This window comes from Peromyscus leucopus, chromosome 15, assembly GCF_004664715.2.
Source record: "Peromyscus leucopus breed LL Stock chromosome 15, UCI_PerLeu_2.1, whole genome shotgun sequence".
NCBI lineage: Eukaryota > Metazoa > Chordata > Mammalia > Rodentia > Cricetidae > Peromyscus > Peromyscus leucopus.
In genome coordinates this window covers 35548825-35572373 of record NC_051076.1, presented here as the reverse complement: position 1 = coordinate 35572373, position 23549 = coordinate 35548825, and the positions used below count along the sequence as shown (strand labels likewise).

At 40.1% G+C, this 23549-nt stretch overlaps 1 protein-coding gene and 1 pseudogene across 3 annotated transcripts; one reads left to right on the top strand and one right to left on the bottom strand.

Annotated features, from left to right (window-relative positions):
* Positions 1-2455: 2455 nt before the first annotated feature.
* Positions 2456-22823, bottom strand: Gorab (golgin, RAB6 interacting). Of its 3 annotated transcripts, none has more exons than XM_028864424.2 (5): positions 22648-22822; positions 15538-15892; positions 13076-13177; positions 10589-10729; positions 2456-4257 (listed from the first exon to the last, which is right to left on the bottom strand). In XM_028864424.2, the coding sequence occupies exons 1-5, from the start codon at positions 22706-22708 to the stop codon at positions 3813-3815; spliced, it is 1104 nt and encodes a 367-aa protein (XP_028720257.1). In that variant the 5' UTR covers positions 22709-22822; the 3' UTR covers positions 2456-3812. The 3 variants fall into 3 exon arrangements, with proteins under 3 accessions (XP_028720257.1, XP_028720259.1, XP_028720258.1); XM_028864426.2 differs by having other exon boundaries at positions 15534-15892; positions 22648-22812; XM_028864425.2 differs by lacking the exon at positions 10589-10729 and having other exon boundaries at positions 22648-22823.
* On the top strand, positions 21373-21480 carry LOC114690044 (annotated as a pseudogene).
* Positions 22824-23549: the final 726 nt, after the last annotated feature.

Here is a 23549-nt window from a genome sequence, read left to right as displayed (position 1 = left end):
TCTCAAGGTTGTGACTGAACTGTTTCGTTTTTACTTGGCTAAGTAAGATTGCCAATTTCTTTGGCGTTTTTAAGAGAAGTCTCTGGTGTAGCTTCAGAAAGCCGGATGGAACTAATGGCCACATGTACTGTACACATGGCATTATTACCCAATGTCTGAAGTAATAGCTCATGCAATGACAGAATTTTCTAACTCCCATTACTCATTTTCTCCTCCCTGTAAGGGCAGTGCACTGGACCTCGAAGGGTTACTTCACCCTTCTATGAACCTTTGACCTAGGGATGTAGCCCTCAAGGCATTCCACAATCACCGAGAAATGTTAGCCCTGTCACATCTTATTGCTTAATTCTGTCTCTATTTTAGGCCCCTGGAGTCATTCGGCTTGGAAAGACCTCTGCCGGGTGATCTTTGAACAAGGCTCCGTGTTGAGTTACCCTGCATTTCTCACTTTTCCATCTCCATCTTGTTCTGGCTTACGCAATAATTACTGCCCCTAAGTTTGACAACACATTGAACCATTGTAGTGAGCTCTTATACTCACGTTATTTCTGTTATAGGGAGATACAACACCATCAATTTTGTCATAACAATCTGTCCTTATTTCCTCTAGTAGGTGAGGATTTGCACTGGTCACCAAAGTGAGTTGTCTAACTTTCAATCCATGGCATCTATCCCCCACTCCCACCCCACCCCCCGCCCTTCCTTGTAGTTTACTCTTACATTGGTAACTAGACAAAAAAAAAACCCCTCTAATCAGACCATTGTCTAATATGGATGTTTTATTTTAGTGCTAACAGTGAAGTAAAAATGTAGTAGTTCTTGGTCATACCCATAGAACGCCAGAATAACTAGATAGAATATTTAAAGGCACAAGGATTATCCATGTTCAATATTCCACCCAGTTATTTTACTTTCCATTAAAGATACTTTGCATCAGCTTTTACAGATGTTAATCATACTCCCTTAACTAGACCATAAGCTTAGGGAAAAGGGGCACAGGTCATATACCTCTTCAACAGCACATCTGTAGGAGTAGCTACATGCAGCTGTTTGATCAACTGCAAAGATGACATTGCATTTTGAAGACAGCTGCTTGGGATTAGGATCTTGCAAAAGTAACCTCACATTAGGATAAAGGCAACCTGGGAGCAGCACTCTGCTTCATCTCTCCAGAGAATAGTTCAAGTCAGGCCTGGGGTAGATCTATGTTGAGTGGAGGTATAATTACCCTGGGCCAGAGGGGCCTCAGGTCGTGTCTAGCAGACTGAGTTATATCTATCAAGGCCTCTTAAAATGCTGACTTGGCTCCTTAGAAATACAAAACCCCAAACATCATTTATAAAGGTCACTGGGAATGGCCTGGGTCAGAATAACTAGAGTCGGCTTGTGCCAATGCCACGAAAGAGGAATTGGCTGAGTAGTTAGATAAGCTCCTGGAGAGTACTCCATTGCTAACTCCAAACAAAGAATGAGAGGGCTTGCTTCTAGCTGAGTTTCTGCTCTGTAACTCAAATACCAGTCAGCAATGAAATCTCTCGGAATTCCAATCGGAGATTTTTATCATGACTTGCAAACCAGCTGTGCTCTTCTGAGAACAGATTTACCACCTGCAAGCGCTGTAATTCAGCAGAATTATGCAGAGGTGAAAATTCTTAGGGAAAAAAAAAAAGCTATTTTCAGTGCAATGAGAATTGTTCTTAAAGGAAAGTCTGCTTCTCCAAAACCCACAGACATGGCTCCAGTTGAAAACAAAAAGTAGTGGCCAGGAATGGAATTTTTTTTAGGAACACTTTAAATTCAAGTTTAAAACAAAATTATGCTCCCCAGTAAGTGCAGCTTACAACAATCTGGGAAACACTGCCTCTTAACTAGACAAGCAGAATGATGATTAGTAATTTGGGGCTAATATCCTTCTCAGAAATGTACTTGTGAATTTATAGAGCAAAGCTGAGCAAGCATATTTTAAAGGATGTGTTCCAGGGCTATCCTGGGAAATCAGTACAGATGGTCCTCCCATCAGGAACCTCCAGTTCTCACTCACTTGCTCTGGATCCTTGCACACATGGGCCACAGCTGGCTTTGCATAAAACTTATGCAATATACTTTTGTCACTCCTATCATCACCTGAGCACTCGGATACCACCCTAGGAAAGCTGGGTGAGACAATGCTTTGTCAAAGTAATGTTTTCAATGGAACTTTTTATAGCACGCATTTGAAAGCATTTCACACGCATACACACAACCACACAATGAAGTTCTAAAGCAAACTTGTTAGGAGGTGGATGCAGTGAACCTTATGGGTAGAGATAGGTAGAAAATATCACAGAAGCATAGAGCTGTGCCAGGTGTGGTAGGCAGCACATTTCTTCTGTGAGTCTGTGTTACACACACATGCTATTTAACACATATTAAAAAGGTTTGAAGCTTTTTTTAAGGGAAATCAAAGACCATACTGTAAACACATCAGACTTGTTTATTCCGTAGAAAAATAAGACTGTATTGGGCAATGAAGTTTTAAATTTTTATGTATGTCATTCATAAATAAAAATAATACTATCTAAGTAAATGTTTGTGTTTAAAAGTCAGTAATGGAAAATTATATTTGCAACTTAGGTCATAGAAAAATACAAAGCACCCTTATTATCAGAAGATAATACCTTAAAAAACAATTTAAAAATAGGATGTCCTCAACTTTTCTATAATGTATTATGGATATAACTGTCATTATCTTCCTTTTTATGACTGAAAACATTTTTTATTTTTGTAATTTCTGATAAATAGATCATAATTTATGATAATATTGGTATATTTTGTGGCAAAACTAAAATATTTATATATACATTCACACATAGCATAATGTAGTGGTCAAGTATTAGGAAATAGAAACTCAACAAACTATAACAGTACTAAGACAATGAGTACTTCAACAATTTAAATGCTTTATGATAGGATAATTAATACTCAACATATAAAATGCCCATGTTACAGACTTTTAGGGAGGGGATACATCACTGTTGGATAATCAAGTGACAATAAGATTTTCCATTTTCATATTCTCTTTAGAAACATTTTCATTGTCTAAATTTTACCTGTCAATTCATTGATTGAGGAAAACAGAATATGGCAAAAGCAAATTACACATACACAGTTTGTTTACAGATGTGTATCAACTAACCAAAATTCAAGTGCAAACAAGAAACCATTTACTGGCAAATTAAAGGGGAAATAATGTTGGCTTAAATTGTCTAGTTCCTTACATAAGCTGTGATTTCCAAGTTGTATTTAGTCACTCTAACAGTATCCAGAGAGGTAATTTAATTAATAGTTCAGAGAGGTAATTTAATCTGGTTTTCTCTTCTCCTCTCTCTGTACATGGTAATTTTTGTCTTTTTAATGACTGCATAAAATAGACCACGCAGTTTCAATACTTCCTCCCAAGTTAAGTTTGGTCCAGTATTGAGGACCATCACCTCTCACTCTGCTTTTCTGAATTTGCCTGCTCTAACACTCTAGCTATGTAGTTTTCTTCTACTGTTTTGTTCGTTTTGTAGTGCTGGAGATCAAGTCCAGGGTCTCAGGCTCGCCCATCCTTTGAGTCACTTATTTTAACTCAGTGAAAAAGACTGAAGGAACACTGAGGAGTCAAGACTCCCTAGCTAAGAAAGTGTCATGACCTGTGACTTGGAATGACCAGACATGTTGACATACTAACACTAAGCATGGATTCAAACACAAACAGGTTTAAAGAACTTCTATCAGAGATAGGCTCTAACTGACTGCAGAGATATGCTAACTGAACCAACAGCAGCCCCTCATGTGGCCACAGCAGCTGAAAAGTTCTTGGCTCCCTGACCTGGGCAGTCTGGTCTAAGGGGAGGGCGGCTGGAATGCTTGCCCGGCTTGTCTGCCTCTGGAGAAGCAGCTTGCTCTTGAGGCTCTTTGTTCTCGCCAGCCACCCCCGCAGACACACTCTCCACAGCAGGCTGACAGTGCCTCTCTACAGGAACCACTTGTTTGCCTGCCTCTGCTTCCTGTTCTTGAAGCAACTGTTCAACCTCCAGCTCCAGTTCCAAAGCCTCCTCGTCAGCCTGTACGTCCAGCTGCTGCATCAGCTCCTCCAGCTTCTTGGCCTTCCGCAGCTCGTTCTGCTGGATGATGGTACAGAGGTGTTCAGTGAGCTGTTCTTTTGTCTCGGTTTTGCGCTGTAAATCCAACTTTGCTGTAATGTACTCAGCCTCAGCCCTGTCAAACCGCTTCCTGTAAGAACACATACAAAGATCTGTTCATTCATTTCAATTGGGAAGCTTTCTAAGACTCAGAAACAAACTAAAGAATGGGAACTGAAAGGTACAATGAAGCTCTGAATACTAATGCTTTAATAGCTGACAACATGTAAGATATCCTAGGCTAAGATGCTACAACTATTGCAACATCCTTATTTGAATTTCTTGCCTGTGATTCTTTCCAAAGCTGTGCTTGAGTGACAGCAGGCCAAGAGAGTTCATTTAGTGGCAGGTTAGCTCTGGGGTAAGGGGGAGAACAGAGAGCTCAGATTTGTAGCATTTGTCAGGCTATGTGGTATAAATACTGCCATTTTGGCTAATTTCAAGTTACACGTGTGACACCACTGAATGCCCAGAACCCGCTCTCAGGAGTTAGCACAAACTAGCTCTAATACAAGCAACTTGAAGTACACAGTTGGTTAAATTTATGGCAGGCAAAACAAGAGAAAAGTAGAAAATTCACATCTCCTAATTAACAGATTAGGAAATAAATATTTTTAATGAAGGAAGGGTGAACATAGTATGTAGTGGGTAGCCATTCCAGCTTGGATCTGGAAGTTCCAACCCCCATTGAGACTCTGGCAACTGTCATGCCTACGAGGCGGGGCAAGGGGAGGCGCCTGGAGACCCGAGAGCTGGATGGGCCAGCGCTCTCTCTGTGCCGGGACGCTGAACGGTGAAGGTGGACTGTGCAGAGCTCCAGAGAACACCGCTGGACTGTAATACACCTTCCCCAGACCCTGCAACCTACCTTTCACTTAATTTGTGAGTTACGCCATTAAATAAATATCCTTTTAACTACATGGAGTGGCCAAAATAATTTCTCCAATATCTGGCGCCCCACGTTGGGTGCCATTTGTTGCTGGAGGGCTTCTCTCCAGGTTCCCCAAGCCCTGCAGTCCCACAACCCACGTATAAAATAATCACTCAGACGCTTATATTACTTATAAACTATATGGCCATGGCAGGCTTCTTGCTAACTGTTCTTACATCTTAAATTAACCCATTTTTATAAATCTATACCTTGCCACTTAGCTGGTGGCTTACCGGCGTCTTTACATGCTGCTTCTCCTGGCGGTGGCTGCCATGTCTCTCCTCCTTCTTCCTGTTTCCCCAATTCTCCTCTCTCTTTGTCCCGCCTATACTTCCTGCCTGGTCACTGGCCATCAGTGTTTTATTTACATAGAGTGATATCCACAGCACTCCAGCCACAATAATAAGTACAGAGCATAGCCAGCTAAAGATACCAAGTGCGGGCAAGAAGTAAACACAAAGAATAGAAACCGCCAGGCCAGGGTCAGTTTAGGCAGGGCTTCTCAAAAGCCCATACTGATAGTTTGGGCCATAGAATTCTTTCTTGTGAGGAGCTGCCCAGTAGGTTGTATTTTGCTAAACAGCATCACTGGTGTTATCTATTAGTAACCACACACTAAACCATGACACCAAAAATCTCTCTAGACATTGCCAGCATCTTTCTGAGACACACAAGTGCTCCTAGTTTAAGATCTCTGGACTAAGTCACTTTTCATTCCACATAACAGACTATTGTTACATGTAAAAGAGGTTTTATAGTCTGAGAACATAGCTCAATGGTAGAGAACTTGCCTAGCATATATGAGGAGGAGGGAAAGGAAATGGAAGGAAGGGAGGGGGGAGGGCAGATCACTGTATATCTGCACAGGTATAAGCGGCATGGATGAGTGCTGCCAGTCTCCTGTGAAGAAAGGTAACTATAGGGAGAACCACCCTGTAATCTCCCCTATCCCCTCACATTAGATTGCTCTCAGTAAGGTTGTCATATCTTCACTTTGTACATGTGTTACTTTTCTTTAAAACAAAGTCAGTTTCTTCCTCTCCTGAAAGAAAAATTCCAATTTATCAACTAGTTCAATTTAAGTAGCAATAATATTTGTGAAGGCCCTATTGGCTGACCAGTTGTGATGGCCTACTGATTTAACTTCACTGATTCTAATATGCAGTATGCAATATGTATAACTTACAGAAAATAAGACAGAACCCTACCTCCTAATGTGAGACTATCTTGGAATGACACACAGTGAAAACTATAAAAGACTTTGAATGCAGAGAACTGAAGGCTCAAACCTGTCCTCTTGTCCACCTGTATACCTTCTTGGCCTCGGATGCACAACGATCTAGCCAAGCTAGCTAAGGGAGAGAAAAGGAATTGGACTGCAGGATCTAAGGAGCAGTGTCAAGGGCAAGTCACCAGAACCACAGGCTATTCTCCACAGTCATAAGCCACACCACTTCTACCTGAACTCTCCTTCCCAGCCGCAGGCCAAAAAGGGTATCAGCTGTGGCTCTCCATCAGATTCATTCCACTGGATTTTCCATATCCAGCAAGAACATGGATAACCCTCACTCTTCTCAGTTTACATGGAATTCTTAATGTCATTGGTCATGAACCACTATTTAGCCTGTGAAGGAAATGGCCTGGAGAGGACATAAATCTTGGTCTAACTAGATGTACCACCAGGGTCAACATCTGGAGTGAAATACTTGGATTTCTGCAGAAGGGGTTGGAGAAGAGGGCATGCAAAGACCAAAAACCAGTACAGTAACTCTGGTGGTTACTGCAACTCAGTCTTGGGTCTATCTGTAAAACAATGACATTAACAGAGCCACATAGACATCTGGCTGGACAGTCAGCAGTATGAACAGTCTAAGAATCCTTCCTAGTGCCTGAAAAACAACTTCCCCTTCAGAGCACCCAAATTAACGTAAGTTATGTTACCCAAGGTAACATAAGTTGCTTATGAAAGTCAAGAGGTCTGACACTGTAGATATATGAATACCTTAGTCTTTTCCCAACATTCTCTTCTCTCCAGGTCTGTCCCTACCCCCACTCTCCACCTCTGCTCCCCCAGTTAGCAGAGATTGGACTGGGTTCATGAACGCTGAATTGAAGTTAACATTTGCAGTCAAGTCCCTAGGTTTCTACTGATCTGAGTTCATCCCAGATATATCACTTAAGATTCTATATTTTGTTTATTTATTTAAAATCTTTCTGGCCTAAAACATGCACATATATTCTCCTACAGAGTGACTGATGTTTAAAATATTGATTAGTTTCACAAACTACTTGATTAGTCTAGGGGTCTTGTCGTTCATACTGAATCTGGGTAGGATGGGTACTCTGAAAGAGAATAAGATCATTATACACAAGCCAGTAAGACACATTGAACTGGAAATGTAATTAGAGAATTGTTTTGTTATTTTAAGGGGACACTGAGTGATTTAATGTTATTTAAAGGTTTTAGAAACTGTCTCTTAGTCTTGGTATTTTGATGGTTTAAAAAAAAACACCTCAATATTTAACCCTTTCTACACCATTAGGTTCCACTTTTAGCTTACAGGACCATCTGCTGAAAAGTTCAACTGTCTGTATGAATTAACATGTGATTTTTATCCTTTCTCAGAATTTCTGAGGCACAGAAGAATCTTTGGTTAATAAAACAGGATCTAAGAGATAGTCTCCCTCTATTTTTAAACACTTTGCTATCCCATCACCATAGGAAGTTTTCATTCTTATCTATGATAAAGACTAAAATAATAAGAAAACGAAGATTGATGTAAAAAGATGATGTGACAGTGGAACAACTGATCTATTAATTCCCTGGTCTTTGTTCAGGGAGTATGTCTCCTCAAGAATGTGTATTACTGTCATCTTAGTTCTTCTTAGTTTTCACTGAATACAACTGAGCAATTTTTTAAAATGCATATATTGGAAATAGAGGAAATTGACAGAGAAAGGCATTTTGATGCTGCTGGGCATATTCAAATATTCCCCAAAATATTAGTTTTCAATCTGTGGAACTTTAGAAGTTAGTTTCTAGGATAACAAATGTGATCGAGGGCTTTAAGAGGAGGTATTCTGAATTCGAGTGGTTCCAGGAACTTGTGATAAGAAAGGGCAGAGGAAATGTGGAGATAGGAGAAAACATGTGACTGAAGACACAGGATTCAGAACTGTGGCCCCAAGTCCAGGAATAGGTATAGACATCTGAGGTCGGAAAGGGTAAGAAATTGAACCACAGGGTCTCTTAGAATCATGCCCCTATACCCCTGCTAACATCAGGTTTCTAGTCTCCAGAAATGTAAGATGAGACCCTTTTGATGTTTTAAAGCATACAGCTTGTGGTAATTTGTTATGATAGTCCTAGGAAACTAAACAATGCAGAGTCATAGCCTGGAGTCTAAGTAGTAAAAATGATCAGGCAAGTGAACTATCAGTGCTCAGAATGGTCTGTTCACATCAACTTCTTCTTCAATCTCATGAATCAATGAGTGAGAGTGGATTTCTAAGAATAAAAAGGAGATGCAATTTCCACATACAATTCCTCATTTCAATATCTATAATTGCTCAATAACCATAAGTACAAATTTAGAAAATTGTGTAGAAATCTTATGAATGAACAAGACACAACCCTAATTCCAGTTAGGGCTGTCTACGGCTTCTCCGATTACCTTCAGACTTAGCCTTTGAAAAAGGGCCTCACACATCGGCATCCATTCGTACAGTTATGTCAGTAACAGCACCAGGTAAAAGTGCTATCTCTAGCTTATTAAACATATGAAATAAAAATATATGATGTGAAACACTTTTACTGCATAAGAATTCTCTGTGTAAGTTTCAGTAAAAAATAGTAATCTACCTTATCTATAGTTTTTGAAAGCTAAAGCCAACATTTCCTACCTAATATCCATCGTAAAAGAACATCTTTCTGCAGCCTACTTAGGATAGAAGTAAAGCATAGACTGAGCAGATTGTATTTATGCATTTAGGAATACACACACACACACATACACACACACACACACACACACAATAACAATTGAAAAGCAGAGGCCATTAATTTGAAAAATAGCAAGGAGAGGGATATGGGAGGGTTTGAGGAAAGGAAAAATGATGTAACTATATTATAATCTTAAAAAATACAAGAAATAATTAAATAAAACCCCCACAATTAGACTTTTCCTGCTGCACCCAGGACTATGAGATGTTATGAACAATCCACAAGAGGCTGCAGAGGTGGCCAACTCAGTTACAGAGAATAAGATGTGCTGACAGTCAAGGCTGAGTCTATGTGTAATAAAATCCTAGTGGCCTCCTTAACAGTAACAGAAATGGGAAACTTCTGGTTATCACTACTGATGGCATTCATTTAGGCTGTCCACTAATAAGGGCAACCCATTCATAGCATATGAGCAAACGACAATTACCCAAATCACAAGGACAACCACAGGCCTCTTTTAAACACTAAACAGTGAATTAAAACTAGCACCATGCATTTCCGCTTTATGAAATTGTTCTATAAACATTCTGATGTTGTGGTTTACCCGAGACTAATGAAGCATTCTGATTGATTTCTAGTGTTACAGAAGAAGATACAAAGCTGAGTCATTAGCACAGCACTCCCTTGTGAAGAACACACAAACTGGGATGATTAAAGAAACAGTGCAGGGACTGAGAACCCTGAAACGGGGCATTTTTTTTTTTTTTTTGCCCTTTTATCTGTTTGCAAAGCCCATGTAATTCTTTACATGTGCTTATTCACTTTAAAAATATTCCAGTGTCTTCTTCTTTTATAAAAATGCCAACAGTTGAAACCAAGGAAGCATGTGATAGCAGACCATTCTGTACAAAGTATAACCAAACAAGGAAAAACAAGCTTCACAGTACTTAGAAGATATTTAAGAAAATATATCCACAAGAATTTTTTTCTTTCTACTCATAAACTGAATTCTTCTTGTACCCCAGGCTGGCTTGAACTTACAGTGATCCTCCTACTTCAGTCTCTTGCATGCTGGGAATATAATATAAGCATGTATCACCACCATTCTTAGCCTATATTCAAAAGTATTTTCAAAATAAACTAATTTTCTTACTTTCATAACAAGGTGAGAATTTGGCCCCAATTCCATAAAGGCAATATCAAAGAATCAAAATTATGGAAGGACATAGACTTGGTGTTAGAACCATATAGTTCTACAGTGAGCTAATCAGGCATATAATTTGTTAGATCTGAAATACTCAGGGTCACAAACGTTAAATAGCTGAAGATTAATTGGGAAACACTAAAATGCAAACGAGTAATTCAGAAAATGTGGTAAGAGGAATTTCAACAAGGTCAAGCCATAGCACTGGCGGCCACTTGAATTTGCACATTACTAATGGCATTCTCGTGAGACTTTACTGGAGCTATACATAAAACCCACCAGCATAGCTAGCATCAGATACGACTCATGCTGCCAGACTCTTCAGACCTCGCTATCCTACCCACCGTGCATAGGAATACTCTAGGCTGGCTTGGTCAATTCTGTTCCTGAGGATTCCAATGTCAGCAGACACCATGTCGTCTAAGGCCTGCAACTCCTTCTGGATCCTCTTGAGTTTTATGGTCTCTGCTTGAGTCCTTTTAGATCTGGAAAACCAGGAATGTGAGTTGGAGGCAAACACTTTAAGACCACATTTCCAGACATGATATAAATGGAAAGGCATGGTAATTGTGCATATAGTTCATGATATCCTTTTCAAAACTTAGAAAAAAAATCATAGTTGACAAAAAATAAATGATCTTATCACCTTGTTTTTCTAAACTTTCTATTAGTACATACCATTTTCATGAACAAAGTAAAAATTAAGATTTTTATAAAAGTTTCTGCTGAACACTTCATTTGTGGACTTACATCCATTCTCTAAGAAAAAGTCCTGAAAGAACAGGTTAATATTCTCTTTACATTAGAGTATCCAACATAGCTTTCCAAACCCCGGGTTCCATTCTGAAAACATCTATGATTTCAATTCCTTTAGTCTCATCTTGTTTCCTAGGAAAACTGTATACAGAACCTTAAAATTATCCGTGGAACTCAGATTTTCTTCTGTTGAAAAGCACACCCCACTCAATCATTTATTTCACCCAAGTACAATATACCTCTGAAACAGGGTAACACATACAAAAGCATCATCCTACTCAAGTACACATATACTTCAGAAAGAGGGTAACACACACAAAAGTGTCATCCTACCCAAGTACACATACACTTCAGAAAGAGGGTAACACATACAAAAGCATCATCCTACCCAAGTACACATACACTTCAGAAAGAGGGTAACACACACAAAAGTGTCATCCTACCCAAGCACACATACACTTCAGAAAGAGGGTAACACACACAAAAGTGTCATCCTACCCAAGCACACATACACTTCAGAAAGAGGGTAACACACACAAAAGTGTCATCCTACCCAAGCACACATACACTTCAGAAAGAGGGTAACACACACAAAAGTGAACCTTTAACCACGAAATCACCCATTCAGAATTTCACACATGCTCTGGGGAGCAGAACCTGTCCCCAGTGGCACCACTGCAGTCCAGCTTACACTCCTGACTTCACTGTCTTAGCCTTTCATCTTCCCTTCAGTCCACATTCTCTAAGCAGCCAAGTCTTACTTCATGTCATTCATTAACAACAGACGCACGCTGCAGTTCCCTTCATTTCCGTCTCTTTCCACGTTACTCTGTCTTAAAGCAACAGCAGAGAAGCATGGACACTATACATTCTTTTGAAGACGGGGAACACGGCTCAGGCTGGCTTTGCACTCACAATTCTCCTGGGGCCAGGATTCCAGGTCTGCAGCACTCCAGCAAGCTAACATATCTAAGTTCTTTTGTAAAATCCCCAATAAACAGTCCCCACTCTTAGGAAAGACTAAGAAAATCCTTTCTGAAAGTGTCATCAATCACTTGTGGGGAAAAAGACGGTATTATTCTTTTATATTTTGTTCTTTTTCTTGAAATATAAGCCAACCTGTGATTTGCATCTCTATTATACTTCATGAGTTGTTCGAAAATGTTTCTCTCTCTGAATTATTTTCATATCTACCTATCTTGCTCTCACCTCTTCTGCCCTTCCATCAATTTAAACCTCAAGCCATCACAGTTTAACACAGGATCTTGCTATACAGTTGTGCAGCCTAGTCTGAGCTTGAGCTTAGGCCAATCTTCCTGCCTCAGTCTTGAGAGTACTGGAACTGCAGGCACGCCCCACCACTCCTATTTGGAGGTCTTCAAAGCAACATGTCATTGAAGATTTGCTTGCTTTCAGTTCAATCGCTACTTGATTGACACGGGTTAAGACCACAGGAGAATCAGAAATACCAACTCAAACCTGGGCAATGCTGCAGTTTGGGGCCAGTATGACACAGCACATGAGAAGGGAGTCCTGACACCATTACTTAACACTGAAGGTGTGGGGAAAATCAAACCTCACACAGGCTACATGATGGCTGCTGCAAGTTACCAAGAAAACACAGTAACTTACTCAAGAAACACGCCAGTGAGGAACACAATCCAAGGTTACGACAGTGTCAGTCAGTTCTATACAGCACTTACCCCTCTATGTGCTAGATGTTAACACTATTCCCCATCAAATTAAAACCTGCACTTGCTGCACGCACACGCACACCACACACACACACACACACACACACACACACACACACACACACACACACACGCACACTGATGGCCCCGTGACTGTGTTAACAGTTCTTCCCTTGCAGCCCTCACCACAAACACATTATGATTCATTACTTAAAAAAAATCCTCCCTAAAAGGTGAAACTAGAACTTCAGTATCATTTCAAGCATAATTTGTCTTGTAAGAGTTGCAATGGAAGTATGGGTTTATGGAGTAAGGCATGGGAAAATAAACAGAAGCTCTAAGAGATGACTATGGGTCACACCCCTGATCCAGATGCCTCACCTTTCTGCAATGGCTTGAGCCAAAAGGGCTTTCTTACGTTTATTTTTCTCTTCCATTAGTCGCTGTTCCTGTTGGAGGACTTCCCAGCGAGATTTTTCTTGCCTGGGGGAAAAAAAAGGCACAAAAATGAATTTATGAAAAAGACTATTACCCAGCCCCACACCTTACCAGTCTATCTCCTATGCATAAAATTTAATCAGGCAGGTTACATATATTTTCTTTCAAAATCCCTTTAAAAGAAATCCATCTGCAGCTCATTATTCTGTTCTAATAAGAACAAAGCCCACCATCTGAAGTAAAGAGGCTTCCATAAATTGGAGCTTTGAAATCTATATATGCGGATAATCTAGAAACCCACAAACTGGAAGCTCAAGTACTGTGACACTCTTTTAGGACTACAAAGAAATGTGTGTGTGGATAGTAACATATGTAAAATGGAAGTCAAAGTATATTGGTCTGAGGTTGATGTCATGTTCTACCTTTTAGAATTTTCTCTATGAATAAGGTCTGGACTTCCTTAACATCTTAAGGTAACAGCCAGTGCTTGTTTACTACATTTTTTCTTCTTTTTTTCTTTCACCTTTCTCCAACTCTGTATTTAAAATAGGGTTGTTTTTTTTTGTTTTGTTTTGTTTTTTTTTGATTTTTTCGAGACAGGGTTTCTCTGTGTAGCTTTGCGCCTTTCCTGGGACTCACTTGGTAGCCCAGGCTGGCCTCGAACTCACAGAGATCCGCTTGCCTCTGCCTCCCGAGTACTGGGATTAAAGGCGTGCGCCACCACCGCCCGGCTTGAAATAGGTTTTTAATTGAAACAATTACATCACTTTCCCCTTCCCTTTCCTCCAACACCTCCCATATCCCCCCTCAAGTTGACAGCCCTTATCATTACATACACATATATGTATGTACAAATACATATAATGCAACCTGCTGAGTTCTTTATCTCCAACTCTTCAACAATTTTAAATGAGTCGTCGTCTGAGCTTCAGTAAAGGGACTACACTCACACAGAAATCAGATACTGAAAGCATGTACTATAGCTTCTAACATGTCCAGTTCTAAAAGCAGGCGCACGAATATTCCCATAGTCATGAAGCTATCGACACAAATACTGTCGCAGCAAAGCCGTTCCTTCTGCTGGCACTATCCAGCCCATCCAATGTCTTTACCCACACACCTAGCAACCATTCTAAACCTGCCCTTTGTTTGTCCTTACAGCATCCCCCTTATGGTTGGCACCAGCCATTTCTCATGGTTTCCGCTCCACAGGCCTGGTTCACCTGGTTCCCTCCTAAACTGCACACAGACACTCAGCGTTTTTCTAATCACTACCTTGACCAGGAGATTTTCCCCTGGGGCTCTGGTATGATGCTACACTAGGAAGCAGGATTCCTGTTATCCTTGCTGCCTTTTATTTCTCTACTGTTCTTTATAGTCTTTGCGTCGCTCAGCAAACCAAGATGTCATCATAGAACCCTGAAGGATCTGGCTCTCCTTTCCCAAGCTCATCATATCAGGATTCTTCCTTTGAATATCAATGGTCCCTTGAATTACTGTCTCCCACGGATGTCCCTGAGTATCTAAAAACCAATAATATTCCTAATGACATCTCATCTAAGTTGTCCATCTCAATCACAAATTCAAAGCCTTCCTGAGCTATATAGTAAGGCTCTGCTATAAAACAAACGGAAAAAACAAGCAAACAAACTTAATTCATGTGATTTTATATATCTCATCAAAATGAATTATGTCATAAAGCTGTGGTAGGCAGGACTCGCATGACACAAAATCAGCAGAGATGAGGACTATATCTTAACATAAGATACTTTGAAAAAAGTCAGAAAAGGAAAAACAAAAACAAAACAAAACAAAATGTCATCTTTTCTTTCCATTACTGGGAATTAAAAAGCTAGGAAATGGAAATCTCTATATAGGTGGAGCTAAACTATATAGATTCTAATACAGAGATATCTCAACTCTATTACTTACGGGCTGTGTATGTTAGCTTTAGGAAGATAGTCCCCTGCCTCTGTGTGTGTGTGTGTGTGTGTGTGTGTGTGTGTGTGTGTGTGTGTGTAAAATTGAGAGAGGTTCTTGCTATACTGCTCAGGTTAGCCTGGAACTCACTCTGTAGATTACTCTGACGTCAGGCTTGAGAGCTCCTCCCTTTGCACAAGGGCCAGGCTTATAGGAATGTGCCATGTCTAGTGTTAAGAAAACAACATCTTCTCTAAGTCCTAAATAACTCCTCTATAAGGTGAAAACAATAAGCATGTATTATAAGACTATTGTAAAGAGTAAATGACAAGACAAAATATTTAGCTCATAATATATTTAGGTGGTTGATTCCTTTCAATAATTTACTGATTTCATTTCTAGGCAAAAGAAAAAAAAAATCAACAAATTATATTTCTTCCCAGTCCCTGGGGAAAAAAAATGAAAAGTCTCATAGACTTACTAACAATTCCATTTTCTTTTTCTCCACTTTGCAATTTGGCTTTGGAGTTAGAACCTCGGCATTTCTGTGACCATCCTGGGAATTCTGAAGTCCTGGTTCCTGTGGCTGACTTTCAATACCTTGTGGCTTTCCATTGCCTGTGGAAGAGGCGGGTGTGAGAGGACTAGAGACAGCCGGTGAAGGACGCGGTTTCTGATTGGTAACTTTCTGTGTGGGTGCAGAGAGCAGCTGCTCCGGAGGTAATGAGGCTGATGCATCTTGAAGACCAAGTTTTTGGCTCTGCTCTAGAAGGGCTTTTTCTCGCTGAAGCTGCTGTCGAGTTTTCTTCACAGGGAGACGGCGCTGGGGTTCAAACAGATCTACATAAAAGAGAGCAAATGAAGAGTCCTTGTGTGAACAGCAAATAATGATAATTTCTCTAAAAATATAAAGCAGTGGCATTACATTTTGTCATTTGAGAGGACCCATCCTCTATTTTGAAAGCCCAGGAAAAAAAAAATCAACCATTTTCCTGGTTCAACAGTTCTTCTGTTCATACAATTCATATTTAACAAAAAACAGCCTATCTCTCAATTCATCTTTGTAGGAAATCTATTTCACTGAAGCAGGCCTGAGCAACACAAGGCCAAGTTTTCATTTCAACTTGAGGACTATGAAAGAACTGATTAATTTCAATGAAATAGTGAGCCAACTGAATTCTCTGAAATATTGTTACTGTTGGCTCGATTCATTATTTTCCCTGTTGTGCAGAAACAACTAATGGCTGTTTTCAAATGAGATGCCCTTCCCTTAGCTTTACATCTTAGAACAATGCTACTTCTACCAGTTTTAGCTTACAGATCAATCAAAGGCATATTCACCACAGACCAGATAAGTTCTAATTGATGCATTCAAACTAATTTTAACAGCATCCTGAAGCAAGCAACAGAGAAAGATAAAACAATTATAGGAATTTTTTTTTTAAAGCACAAATGAAATAACAATGCTCCTTTTGGGAGAAATATTTGAACCAAGATTAAACCCTTAGGGCAGATAATTGGGGAATTTCACTCTCATACTACATTTAATATGATCTACAAAATTGCACTGTATAAAATTATTATTCCTTACAAGTGAACAATTTATATAGGACTTTTAAGACTGGGCATGCCACACAGTGGTATAGCATTTGCCTAGAATTTACAAAGCCCTGTGTTCAATCCCCAGCACTACAAGAAAACAAACACCAAACAAACAAAAAACCTTGTCAACTATGATGTTTAAATTCTACACACTGACCTCTGAAGTACAGGTTTATTAACTTAAACTTTCCAAAGTGGAGCCGAAAATGCTGCAGTCATTAGCTTGGCTTCAGTCTAGTTCACTGGACTCGACATCTGCCATACTAGTTGTAACTATCTGCTGTACGTAACCCCCGGAGGCAAGTCAAGAATGAGACATGCATGGAAAATGTTTTTCAAGACGACAGAGGTCATATCAAAACTGTGGACTGTGTTGGTTAAGTTGAGATTTAGAATCACTTGGAGCTATGGGCATGCATGGGGAGGATTATCTTGAGAAGATTACTGGAGGTGGAATGACCCACCCATTGTGAGTGACACCATCCCCTGGGTTGATCTCCTGGAGTATACAAAAAGGAGAAAGTGAGTGGCACACGGCATTCTTGTTCTCTGTTTTCGGAGGCGACAAAGCCAGTTCCCCTGAACTCTGCCTCCAGGACTCTCCACCACAATGGACAGTCCTCTCCAATGTCAGCCAACACACTTCTTCCTTCAGGTGCTTTTATCACAGCCACAAGAAAAAGAACTAACACACGGACTTTCTCAGAAACCAAGTACCCTCCTCTATCTTGCAACAGAAACTTATTGTTGGTTATTGTTCGTATTTACACCATCAGAAAATATCACTGAGGCTGTTTTGTGTAAACATTAACTGAATAATCAATAGTTCCTTTGTAATTCAACTATGTCTATTTTACTTTATATTTTTACAAGGCATAGATATAAGGCTTAGAATGATTCACTTTCCACTAACAATAAACAAACAATTCAGGACATGTAAAAATAGAACACGCTGTTTAAGTTCTATGTACTGGAAACGCTAAATAAATAATCAAAACTAGGACCCACCAAGGAGCAGAGATCTAGTGCAAATGAGGACTAGCCCCAGTCACTTCTAGTCAGCTGCTATCATTAAAGCAACTTCAGTCAATACAGCCAGACACTTGGATTTTCAATTAAAAAGAGGTACTTAAAAAATATTTCTACTTGTATTTTTTCTGTGGTCCTGGACTGAACCCAGGACCTAGCACATGCCAAGCAAGTGCTCAACCACTTAGCTCTGGCCCCAGCTCCTAAATATCAGTTTTATACAAATTGGGATTTTAAATGCAGGGAACTCTATCAATCAATCATTAAAATCTAGATTATGCTACAGTGGAAAGAAACTTTTAATCTTCAGTGGCATGTTCCAGCTAAAGGCCAGGCTAAGGATGCAGCTCAGAGGGGAAGCAACATTATAAGGCTCTGGGTTCAATCCTCAGAACCATAAAGCAACACAAATCAAAAAGCAAAGCCAACAACCACAGGTTATTTTTGTAGACAACACTGATGGTAGTTTTGTAGACAACACTGATGTTAGATTTGTAGACAATTCTGATGTTAGTTTTGTAAACAATACTGACAATTATCATTACTATCAACATTTTAAAATTGGATAATCAAAAGCAGAAAGAGAAAAAATCCTGGAAAGTCAAATCTCTTTAAAGATTTTATTTTATGTATAAGTGTTTTCTTTGCATCTAAGAACAGAATGTACATGTAGTGACCCGAGAAGCCAGAAGGGGCCGATAGATCCCAAGGAACCTTAGCTACTTAAGGTTGTGAGCTGCCAAGTGGATGCTGGAAACTGAACCAGGATCTTCTGGATCTCAGATCTTTAACTGCTGAGTCTTCTCTCCAGCTCCCAAATATTTTTTCATGTGTGTGTAATTTAGCCAACAGGCTACATTTGTGAGATCTACTCAATATCTTGTACTTAAGCCCTACTCTCCCATCCCTGTCTTCAATATCACTTGAATCACATGTTGATCATTTCCTTTATCAGTCTACAAATATTTCTAAAAAGTATTCATTTTACAAAAAGTATATTGTAACAGTTTTTTTCCTAAGTATCATATTGACAATGTTCACTACACTATTGACACTGTTACAGTCATTCAAGTGCTGAATCATTCCACAGAGTGACAAAACCAGAGTTTACTCATCTTCTTCCCTAGGAACACTTAAGTTGGTTTCAGATTTCACTTCTGTGAACCCGGCTGATACACTTCCTTATGCACTAATTTTTGCCTTGGATATTACCTCCAAAGTACTGGGTGATCAAGTATAACATTAGATGTGAGACTGCTTTCCAAAACACATTTCGTCCAGCAGTGTGTAAGAATCCACTTTAACACAAGTGTTGTTTAATGTTTTGACTTCCAGCAATCAAGAGAGCATAAGGTGGTCCCTCACTGTGCTTTTGATTTTTAATGTGCTGCTAGTTGTTGATGGCTAGCATCTATTCACAGTCCTTGTTTTTGAGATCTCTATTGTTTCTTTTAGTTTGTATTATTCGCACACTACTACCCAAGAATTGATAACATAATTAAAGAGAGACAATACCAGAAATGGTCACACATTCAGGGAATAAAACTCTAACAACAGAAAACATTTTGTATGGGAGAAAAATCCTAAAATTTATTACAAGCTATTATAAATGATATAAATAAATGGAATCACATACCACCTTATGTGGGTTAATTATATGATATCAAATACCTCCAAAGATTCAATGCAATTCTAACCAAATTCCTATTCCCTGAAATTTGGTAAAATTGTTTTAAAAAGCTTTTGTATCAGAGTATAAATGTTTAGACTAGCAAGGAAATTAATAAATAGGAACAAAGGAACTAGAGTGAATACTGACATCAAGAATAAAGGCAGTGGGTGAGATGGCTGAGCAGGTATTGGCACTTTTCACCAAGCCTGAAGACTGGAGTTCTGGTCCCTAGGACCCACATGGTAGAAGGAGTGAACTGACTCCTACAAGACATTCTCTGACTGCCATGCCCATGCTATGGCCAAGGCAAAAGGGCCCATACACATACATAAATAAAATAAACCAATGACTAATAAAGAACACACAGGAATAAATATTTATCTTAAAACTGGCAGAGCATGGTTGCACTGCATTCTTCCATTTTTTTTACATATGAAATCAACCACGGATCATATTTATATGTACATTTATACATATGCATGTATATACACACATATATACATATGAGTGCATATGTGTGTATGTATGTTATACACTCTTCCAATCTGTATGACTAAAAATAATTAAGTTTAAGATGTCAATGACTGTAGTTGACATACACCCCCCCATTTCAGATACATTCTAGTCCCTAAAATTACGACTTACTTTTATTAAAGTTATTTGCTGGTGAAAGCATTTAATTACCTATGTTCAATTTCCAATCTTCTTTTCTTCCTGCCCCAAATAACTCCCATGTGACAGCATCAAAAGTCAGTGCGGAATGACTGTGTATCAGCTTCACCTGGCAACTCACGTTATACATGACACTAAACTGAAAAATAAACCCTCATTATTTTAAACTGGTTATGTTAAAGTTTTTTTCTGGCTTCAATTTAAACTATTTAGCCCGATTTCTTAATTACCAATACTGCTGTACGTATTTTTCCCTCCCTGATCACATCCCCCTTGCCTCTCTACCAATCAGAATTCTGTGCTTCATTCCTTTGATATTCTTCAGATATAACATCTTTTTTTTTTTTTTTAAAGATTTATTTATTTATTATGTATACAGCATGTATGACTTCAGGTCAGAAGAGGGCACCAGATCTCATTACAGATGGTTGTGAGCCACCATGTGGTTGCTGGGAATTGAACTCAGGACCTCTGGAAGAGCAGTCAGTGCTCTTAACCTCTGAGCCATCTCTCCAGCCCCAGATATAACATCTTAATATGCACCTGATTCACATAATTTTGTTCAGATAAACTCTATTAGACTGTATCTACTCAGCTGCAACTTGCTCCTTTTGCACATATTTATGTAATTTATAACTTAATGAATGTGGCCAATAGAATCTCACTAACGAGCACAAATTATTTATCCTCTCACCTGTAAGCAGACAATTGGTTTGTTTTTAACTTTTGAATATTATAAACAAGATGGCTAAGAACATTCTTGACTACATGTGCACTCAAGTCTTTCAAAAGCACCCTGTCCTTATTTTTGTTGGCAACCAATCACATCTGCCCAGAATATTTAACTTTATTCTTTACAGCTGTGATGAAGATTCAATTTCTGCAGGCTTTAAAAATGGGAAACCCAAGGTAGAAGAAGACTTGGTGTTTTTACACTGATCACTTTGTTCCACTTTGGCTACACAGAGATGCAAAGATGTTTCCTCTGTTCTCACAGCAGTCATAGATAAGAGATTTTATATCCACATTTTACCACCAAATGACAGGCTTTGATATTTAGTTCCTTATCACATTATAACCAAATCCAAACTGCAGAATTACTTTAATACATTAACAAATGTATTAGAGTCCCACATCAAACCTTTGCCCTGGCTAACTAACTTGCCAACATTTAACCTCCACAAAACAGCCCCAGGGCCCATTACATCCTTACCATGAGGCTGCTCTATGGCTACCACTGTGTAATATCTATTACCACATGATTTTACAGTCTGTCTCATTAATCTACAAGCTCTCTGATGACAAAGATGCCCTGTTCATCTTTACATTTATAATGCAATGGATTTTGGTGCAGGACAGGTTAGCATTCCTCTTGACAAGGATGGAAGAGGCCCTTGGGCCAGACAATACACCTAATTCAGAAGCTGATACCCAGGACTTGAAAGTCCAATCAGAAACAAGTCACCTGTACTTTGTACATACAGGTATGTGAACTGAGAATGAAATCACATAACCAAAGAATCTGAAGGCATCCAGCCGGACAAAAGCACCCGGACACACCTGATAGTATAAACTTATAATACAGTTTTTAAAAGACCCCTGGACCAGCCCAATTTTTCCCAATGTATATAAAGTACACTGATCACATGTTAGTAATTTACTCCCTTTTGCACTTGTCAGCCCTGGATAATTCTCACGTCTGGGCTAAAAGTTGCAAAATGTGGATCACTACATCCACATTTCTCACTAACTATACACGTGGAAGGATTTATTTAATTTTATCCCTAAACAAAGTAATTTTTTTTTAATGTTGCCGCGAGTGGCAGAAAGTTCTCACAGAAGTAACGGGCACTACCAAGATTACCACATATATCTGTGAAATTTCAATCTCTGGCCAAGAGTGTTTTATATCGTTTCCTACCAAGTATCGGAAAACTTAAGTAATCACAAGCAACATATATAGCAAACCCATTCAATGATATATAAAGCTCCAGGGGGAGGGCGCCAGATTCTGGCTGCCCCTGAAGGCAGTAGAGACATGTGAGTGTACTGTGCCCGTGCACACAAATACACGCGCGTGCTTCAAATCGGACCTCTTAAAAATCCTTCTGGTTGCCGACTCCCAAGAACTGGAAAGAACTGCAAAATCATCTGGTAACCAGAAGTAAAGGCGATACAGATGCATCATCAAAATCACTTTCGCGTTTATTCACTCTCATGACCCCTTCCCCAATAACTGCTTTTGTCAGTTCACCACAATTATGATGTTGTGTATGCAATGCTCCTCTTCATTCACCCTGACCCCAAGTCTGCAACTATTTCTTCATGCTCTCATCCTCTCTGTAGTGGCCATTCGGGTAGTTCTCTCTCCATTCGCTTCCTCTCCCCAGTCTCATCCCTTTCTACAGGAAAATGTTCAATCGCTGAAAAAATGGATCTTTAGAGAGAAATCCTGCAGGCCCGCTTCTCTGGCCTCTGAGGCTAAGACACCCACCTGGGGAGCCCCACCATCCCTGTCCGCCCACTTGCAGCTCCAGGCCCCACGCCCCCTCACCCACCCGCCAGGCCTCCTGTCCTTCACAGACTCGAGACTCCGCATGCGCGGGCAGAGACACGTTACCTTTATTCTGCTTTAGTCTCCTCAGCTCTTCCTCAGAGAAGCCAGCCCAGTCCTGAGCCATCCGCCTGGCCCTCGGGACCCCAGGAGCGCCCAAAGCTCAGCTCGCGGACTGCCAACACAGCTCCCCGGGCACATCCGGGTTCCTTCCGTGGCACGGCGAACAGCCAATCAGCGCGCCGAGCGGTGGCGCGAGGCCCCCTCGGACTTCAGGTGAGGGCGCCCACGGGGCTGCCCCGAGCGATGCCTGAAGAGCCGTCTCGGCGGACCGCTCCGCCCGGGCTTTCGCCTCTCTTCACAAGCCTCTGTTCCGGGCCTTTGTTCTCCCTGACCCATCACTTGGAGAGAAATGGGGGCAATAGGAATGTTGAGGAAGAGCGGAGGACATCAGGCAGGGAGGCAGTGGCAGAGGAGACCGGAAGGGAGGCGGGTCTTGTGTGGTCAGCTGGGCGGAGCCTGCAGGCTGGGTTGCCTGGGAGGTGGGTACCGGAGCATCCTTTGCTTGTGAGGCGTAAATCCTGGAGAAACCGAGAGGGCTGGGATGTAAGGAATGGCCAGTGCTATGCCAGACAATAGCATCTTGCAGATTTCGCTTGCTTCCCTCCTGTTTTGTTTTCCTGTTTCTATGATGAATGACTGTCAGTATCCCAGAGATTTTGCTGACCTCCATTTCACAAGCCTCATCACACCACTCAACTCCTAATTGATAAATTTTTGTTTTGCCTAAAGCTAACTTCTCGAGCTTCCATTTCTTCGATTTAAGTAATATTTAGAAGATTAAAGGTTGCAATGCTTGTCGAAGTATGTGTAGGTCAGGATTTATTTTTAACAGACCAATTACTCCACTTTAAAGTTTTTTTTTTTTCACTATTTTTTGCTAACAACAACCAAACCACATTATCTTG

Bases quoted from the DNA above. Each gene is read 5' to 3' on its own strand.
- Gorab (XM_028864424.2), bottom strand. From the start codon at position 22,708: ATGGCTCAGGACTGGGCTGGCTTCTCTGAGGAAGAGCTGAGGAGACTA. The intron at 15,893-22,647 runs GTAACGTGTCTC...TCTTTTATGTAG, and splicing joins GAGACTAAAGCAGAATAAAG to ATCTGTTTGAACCCCAGCGC. The intron at 13,178-15,537 runs GTTAGTAAGTCT...TTTTTCCCCCAG, and splicing joins GAGAAAAAGAAAATGGAATT to GCAAGAAAAATCTCGCTGGG.